Source organism: Prosopis cineraria, unplaced genomic scaffold (assembly GCF_029017545.1).
Source record: "Prosopis cineraria cultivar Desert tree isolate PC_DT_omini unplaced genomic scaffold, ASM2901754v1 PC11, whole genome shotgun sequence".
NCBI lineage: Eukaryota > Viridiplantae > Streptophyta > Magnoliopsida > Fabales > Fabaceae > Prosopis > Prosopis cineraria.
Window position 1 is genome coordinate 12,099,622 of NW_026555342.1, and position 7,835 is coordinate 12,107,456.

A 7,835-nucleotide genomic window follows, 5' to 3' on the forward strand; every position below is an offset into this window, starting at 1 on the left:
CTTTCTGAAGTTTAACTTATTTGGGCGAGAATTGAACTTAAGTGTTTAATATATAGTGTGTCACAAAATTACGGTGAAAATAAATAAAAAACATAAAATAATATAAAACTTGTTTCAGGGAAAGAAAAAAGAAAAAGGGAGGAGAGGGCAAAAGAACTTTGAGTCCAACTATCAGGCCACGCCGGCGAAGTTTTGTTTTCTTGCGAAAGAGGGAACCCAAATCCTTCAGAAAAGTATAAAATTATATTAACAGTTTCCGTGTTCCCTTGAAACTCCCAACAAAAACCCCTCTTATAATCTAATCCTCCCTCACCACTTCCCATATACTCTTCAAAGTTCTCTATCTGATCCACTGTTTCACGATCTATTCTTCTATTTTCTCTCTGGTTTTTAGCTATTTCATTCTTTCGTGTCCAGTATGTTTATTGTTTCTGAAGCTTTCACGCCATGTTCTCGGCTCTGTTTCTTCTTCTTCTTCTTCTTTGTCGGCCTTTATCGGTTTGATTTTTTGAGTTTTGTGGGGTTAATGATGTACCGTCATGTTTGGACTTTGCAGGGATCTATCGCTGTGCGAATTTCATCATGGCGAAAAGCTCCTTCAAGCTTGATCATCCATTGGGTGAGTGCTGATCTTGCTCTTTTTTTAATTTGGGTTTGCGGGACTTTAAAGCTTTCATGTTGATCCTGCATATTTTTCTTTTCTTTTCTCGAAAAGACTTCAACTGATTGAAATTATTGGAACCAATCCATCGTAATTTCAAATTGTAATTAGAGAAGTAATTTGGGCTTAAATAATGCCAGAGTCTTTAGAAAAAGAGGATATACTTTTAAGGTTGAACTTACCTGGTTGTGATTTCAATTATGTTAATTTCTCTGAGTCCCATGATCCCATCAATGCCTTTTATTTTGGGGATGAATATCAGGCAACAGGCAGTCAGTATCAGGTTTATTGGAGCTATTTCTGTGAAGACTTTGGATCCAGGCTTTAAGGCCATATGTTTTGTTGCAATATTTTAACTTTTAAATTCCTTTTGTTTCGAGTATCAATGAATTAAATTTTTTGGTCTCTTTCCTTTCAGAAAGAAGGCAGGCTGAAGCTTCTCGCATCAGAGAGAAGTATCCTGATAGAATACCTGTAAGATTATAGTCAGTATATATTGTGTGCTCATTTGTTTTTTCTTGAGGCGCATTTGTTTGATGGGAATGCCGTACAGGTGATTGTGGAGAAAGCTGAAAGAAGTGACATTCCAGACATGATAAAAAGAAGTAAGAGATTGTGTTGCTTATACCATTCCGCTTCCCTAATTAGATTTTACACGTGAGACTAGTGCTTTACTTTCTTGGGACTACATTATTTTGCTTGAATTTTTTTGTTTCTTTCCTTGGAAATTTGGGTGCTTCTATTTTATTGTTTTATTGCCGTGAATGTGAAAATATTTGGAAGGTGCTACATCATTCAAGAGAGCATCACGTGGCACTGATGATCTCATAGGAATATAGGGTGTTGTTACTGACTGATGCTGCTGCTTGTGATAATGTATGGTGATGATGGACTCTGATTTTGTTCTAGTTCTGCGTTGGTAGTGATAAGTTTAGCATTAGTTTGAGATTCATGAGCAGGTTGATATTATGGTGCTTGATGTCTGCGGCTAAAGTTGGACTGTCCTCAAGTCAGATCCACACCAGATGCTAACATAAGTGGAATGTTTTCTGCTTGTATGACTGAACTACTTGCTCTTTTCATTCAAATTTGTATGTTAACCTAACATAAAGTAAAGGTTTGGAATCAATGCAAAATCAGATTTCTGGTGTTTTGCTCTCTAAAGAGTGCAGTTGCATGCTGATGAGTTATGGCTATTCTAATTTTTCAGATACATTTTGTAGCACCTTAATTTTGGACGTCTAGCTGAATGCATGTTCTGGCCCTGAATGAATAATGATAAGGATGTAGGTCTTCATGATATGTGTTGCGCCTTATTAGACTAAGATGCAAAGAACTAGTTAAAGATATATAAAGCTAGAGATGAGTCCTACAAAGTGGCCTAAGCTATTATGGTGTATAAAGGACAAGCCTGAAACAAAATTGATATCTAAAATCTAACACCGCCTATTTTGATGGATGTAGATACCTTGTACCAGCTGATTTGACAGTGGGTCAGTTTGTTTATGTGGTCCGTAAAAGGATCAAGCTCAGTGCAGAGAAGGCTATCTTTGTTTTCATCAATAACACTCTACCTCCAACTGGTAAGTGGTCTTGGCTGATAAATGCCTTCCTTTTTTGTGGTTGCATATTTATGACAGTGCCTGTGAACTAAATCTGCTTTTTCCGATGGTGTTGCAGCTTCCTTAATGTCTTCTATTTATGAAGAAAATAAGGATGAGGATGGCTTCCTTTACATGACTTACAGCGGAGAAAACACCTTTGGATCTCAGTAGATACATTCTATTTTGGTCTCCGGCCTCTGTAAATAACATCATGAAGTGTAAATTCTCTGCTATCGCCGATCAATGCATGACGTGTTTATTCGTTATGGTTTAAGTAATTTCTGGGTAATATTACCGCCCTAGACCTTGACTATGTCCATTATCTTTTAACCTACTTGAATTGAATCCAGTGGATTAATCTAGTCTTGTGATTTCGCATATGTATTCTTTTTTGCCTTTTTCTGTGTGACCCAAAAGAGGGGAGGGGGTAGCGCATGTTGCTTACATTTCAAAATAATTAAATTAACACTAATATAATATTAATGATAACTTAGGTTATTTTTCATTAAGGAGGCTAATTAAGGTTAATTAAAACTAAACTAGTGAGCTAAACTAATTAAGAGTTGATTGATTTTAGTTAATTAAACTAAATGGACAGATTTATAAAAATTTAATTAACTAGTGAAATGAAAATGGGAGTGAGTGGAGTCTTAAGAGTTGTTGGATGTTAGATTTCTTGTCTATTTTTTTAGTTAGGCTTAAGTTAATTTTTACTTTCTTGATCAAATTAAACTCTTTATATAATTTTGTATAAGTGTGTCTTTCTAACCAATTTAATTAACCAAGTTAATACAATTTTTTATAAGTCTCTAATTAATTCCTTAGTTAAGTGAAAAGTTATCAAAATTTTCCTTAAGTTTTCTTTTGTATAGCTCGGCCTACGTAGGTTTAATGCATAATTTTACACAGAAGACATTTTATTAAACACCAACCAAATATATTTATGCATAGTCAATGTAAAACACATTCAACACATATAAACCATATCTTTATATGAATTATAATGTATTGGAGAAAATTTTCAGCTATTACACAAAGGAGAATCAAGTGAAAAAACACTAAACCAATAAGTTAAATATCTATTTTGGTCAATAAAAATAAGATATAATAATGCTCCTAATTTTGAGAACAAAATTACATCAATTTAGTTTAATGGAGAGTGGTCATAACCCTTAAGCTTCCTTGTGATATTTCAAGACTCCTCTAGCATCCTTCCTTCTTAACACTTCTTATAGATTTAGCCTTTAATTATCTTTGAACCCATTTGAGCACAATCCTTCCACCATGGCTAAATCATACTCATGAACACCTTGAGAATTTTGAAGTCAAATAAGAAAATGAAACTTGGGTTTGAAGAGTAAGGTAGGAGAAGAAAAATGATAAAGTTGGATTAGGATTTTGATAGTTGATTCATGAGATATGGAAGAGAGAAGATGAGATGGTGAAAGAACATGAAGAACAATGGAGAGAGAATGGAGAAGGGTGGAGGTTGAAAAATAAAAGTGAATGGAAGAATAAATGCTGAAAATAAAATTAAAGTAATTTGATTCAATTTAAAGTGAATGAGTCCAACTCTAGTGTTAAGAAAATGGATAAAAAATGAGCTAGGGTAATTTTATTATTTATCATGGTAAAATGGACGAAAAATTCAAATGAAAATGATTTAAAAATTGAATTAAATAAAGCTGAAAGTAATGAAAATTAAGAGAGTGAGTGAGTGGATTCAAATTGTGGTACAATATGAGTAATATCATGTAAGATTTGTACTTTCACCCCAAAACTCAAGTGTTTTATCTTTTGACTCATCTATTATTTTAATCCAATAGTCCTTATCTGCCAAATCTAAGTGTGTAACCCTATATTTTCAAAACATATGAATAATAATTGCATTTTCAATTAAAATTAATTTTCAAATATGTCACATAATGCAAGTAAATAATAAAAGTTAATTATGACATCATAAAAGAGCCTTTAGGGCGTGTCAAATAGCCTAAAAATTGTAAACCCACACATGCATAAAAATAACCTAGCTAAGTGCAAGAAAAAAAGTCAGCCCGAAATTTTATTTTAATTTCAATTTTAAAATTAAATTGTAAAGAGTTTGAGAAATCTAATTAGACCATTATTTTTTTAGACTAAAAGTGCATCTTGAATAATTTTTTCAAAAGTCTAATTTTATGAACAAAATGACTCTAATGTACAGAATCCTACGCTTAATGATCTCTCACAATTAATGCAATAAGTGTGTAATTTAGATAAATATAACATGATTTGTGATCAATAATAATAAAAAAAGCGTGTAATAAATGTGAGTTATCCGAGGGACCCCAACCCTTTCACGCATCTCTCATTATTCTTATTTAAATATGTTACGCGCAACCACCAAAATGATTGGTAAAGATTTCAGTTTAATTATTTTACAAAAATTTCTTTCGTAAGTATAAGTAAGAATTATGTTATTAACACAAGATTGTGTGTCATTTACAACACTTGGCCGAGGTTTCTTAAACATTTTATCTCTGAGACTAACGAAAATAATCAAATTAGATTGTGAAGGTATGATCATAAACACATCTTTCTATTCATTTTTTAAAAATAAAACTGGATGAAATTAGATGAATGTGACTCAAGTGAGAGCGGAAATTGTAAAATTGTACATCAGAGACAAGTCAGTTGCTTAGGAAATTACTTCGTTCGTTTACTATTGTATCTATAGAGACCAAAGATCATTCTGTGGCATCTCGGCTAATATTTGCATGCAGACCAGCAAACACAGACGCGCATAAAATATAATCATGCATATAATTTTTTCTTCATCTTTTTTTCCCGTCACCTTTAGATCTGTTGTCTGCCAGTTACTTGGTTGAATCAACTATCTCTGCAATTATGTAAAGTTATCTGTCATGTTATTAGTGCATGAGTGGTCATCAATAATGCTGTGTAATGCCATCAACCTTGCCCTACCGATCCATAATTGTGTTTTCACCCGGAAGCAACGGTTTTTGCTCTTCAATCATTCAAATAACCTTGTGGGCCAAAACACAGAGATTGAGGAGGAATAGGAAAAAAAAGAAAAGAAAAGAAAAGAAACATGCAATCAAGTTATGTTTTCCCCCTTTAAAGCAAGTTGGGTTAAAAAAAAAAAAATTGGATGGAACGAAGGTTCAATGGAAACTTATCCTCAAGAGAATCGCATCTTTCTATTTATTATATTTTAGTTAACACAACATCATGTTGAATGATGCCGGAACAAGTTGGAATTTGGCACAGAATTAGAAGCGCACATGATGGTGTTCCTAAAAGAATAGCATAACGATATAATAATACTCATTACTTGGATGTACTTTTTCTCTTGCACTGGTTTTTGATCCATTTGACACCACCTTTAATCTTTTGTATTGGTGCAAAACCGCCCTTACCATCTGAATTCTTGTTCTTCTTGTCTGTGTCTTTTTGGGATCTTGTGTCTTCTTCGTCCATTGCGCCTACGCCTCCTGCACCCCATTGATCTGCCCAACTTGGTGCTTCACTCTCCATTGTCTTTTGATGCTTCCCATGTTTAGGTTGTCACAGAAACAAATTTGGATTATCAGCTTCACAAATTTGGATTATCTAGATCTTTCAGTGGAGGATGAAATATTTGTAGATCAGACATCCAATACCTTCTCGTAAAACAAAAATTAAGGTTCCTAAGTTACTGGTTTAGCTGGTTAACAGAATGAAGTTTTGATTATGATCAGTTTCTTTTGTGAAGAGATCTAGATATGCAAAACCCATCTCATAAAACTTCAGAAAGATTTCAAATATGAGACCAAGATTGAAAAAGGTGTTTCAACATTAATACTTCAACATATTCAAAACTCATCTCACAAAACTTCAGAAAGATTTTAAACTTACAAAATAAACTTGACAAAGAGGCATGGAATTTATGAGTTTATTGGTGACAGATAGAACTTCAGATTATCAGATTGACACACAGATAGCTTTTCAATAATGGAAAATGAAATACTCATAAGATTCAAATCCCATGTGGTAAAACATGAAAAGGTCTCAAATTTACAAAACACTGACCAAACCAATGAGATTTGACAGAGGAACAAAAAGAGTACCTTGGATTGAGGAAGAGTGGACGAGAAGCTTGAGGAAGGAGTCAAGAGGAACAAGAACAGAACAGAACAGAGAGCTGAATCAACTTGGAACCTAAATAGAGAGAGAGAGAGAGATGTTTGATGAGTTAGATGGCTTGTTTCATTGCTGCTGGTTTTTTGTTTTCTTTTCACAGTATGATGTGTCGTGATATGCCAACTCACTTTATTTGGGCATTTCCTTCTGATTAAGCAAAGTCGGAGCGCCTAAGGCATCTTTCATTATTAAAAGGGTCTCTTTCTCAGCCTTATCCCATTAACATAGGCACAGATGCCTTGGCCAGCTTTCTGGGTTAACTGTCACACCACGCTTTTCTGAAACTCAATTCCCATCAGCTATGCTATGCTTCTGAGCCATCTCTATAACTTGATCAGATTAGATTCTCAAACTTTGTTCAACTGAAAATAAAATATATAAATTCTAATCCCCATGCTTGTGTAAGATTCATATTCAAGTATTATTGGATTCATATACGAAGTTTTATGTTTCATCACTTAAACTTTCTACAATCTATATAATCCACCCACAGTTTAAGTCTTTCACAGGGGAAAGAAATCCTCATGCTGGGTGCAATATTCACTTTTTGGAATACAAGACACAGATAATCAGTGCAAGGAATAAATAAATTAAGTCATATCAGAGACCAAAATGATCTCTGCCTCTTGGGAGTCATTGTAGATAATAATATCAGAATTGTTTCCAGGTACTTGATGAAAAAGGAAATCAGCACATTTATTTACTCATTTAACGTGATCAAAATTACAATGGTAGCATTGGGACCCTGAAGGTCATGAGATGCAACATTTTTACAATTGATAATTTAATAATTTAAAAAAATAGTGTACCATACATGGTTTCATGTTATAGAATTATTAAACAATCATCTCATTGTTGATGTTAAGAAAAATATCTTTATCAATATAAGTTATTAGATAATTATTCATTAATAAATCTTCCGCACATTTTGTAGTTGATTTTTTACAAATTTTATAATAGAAAAGACTTATTTTACTATTGCCATTGCAAGTGGTAATATCATTCATAACTTTAAGAAAGCATAAAATTTTTTAGAACCAAACATCTTTAAAGTTAAATTAAGGGGTGCAAAGTATTTAGAACATATAAACTCTTGTGATTTTTTCTAAGTTCGGGGAGTGTATTTGCCCCCTTAAATTCTATATAGCATTGCCCATGGTCAAATGTGATAACTCAAAATCTCTTAATAAAATTTTTTAATTCTAGTAATGATAGTATATCGTGACAAAATGTGTTGCATGAGCGTCGTTAATAGTATATCGTGATAACCCACCTTTTTTGTTAATAGATTTAAAATATTTTTATTTTTAGTGGCTAGTGACTGAAGGATCCAAAAGGGGGGTGTAATATATATGCTTTTTTTTTGTGCAATATTCTAACCTTTATTT

At 33.1% G+C, this 7,835-nt stretch overlaps 1 protein-coding gene across 2 annotated transcripts; it reads left to right on the top strand.

Annotated features, from left to right (window-relative positions):
* The first annotated feature begins 253 nt into the window (after positions 1 to 253).
* On the top strand, positions 254 to 2,627 carry LOC129287112 (autophagy-related protein 8C-like). Of its 2 annotated transcripts, none has more exons than XM_054923267.1 (6): positions 254 to 386; positions 557 to 619; positions 1,080 to 1,135; positions 1,215 to 1,318; positions 2,126 to 2,244; positions 2,342 to 2,627. In XM_054923267.1, the coding sequence occupies exons 2-6, from the start codon at positions 583 to 585 to the stop codon at positions 2,434 to 2,436; spliced, it is 411 nt and encodes a 136-aa protein (XP_054779242.1). In that variant the 5' UTR covers positions 254 to 386; positions 557 to 582; the 3' UTR covers positions 2,437 to 2,627. The 2 variants fall into 2 exon arrangements, with proteins under 2 accessions (XP_054779242.1, XP_054779241.1); XM_054923266.1 differs by having other exon boundaries at positions 260 to 416.
* The last annotated feature ends 5,208 nt before the right edge of the window (positions 2,628 to 7,835 follow it).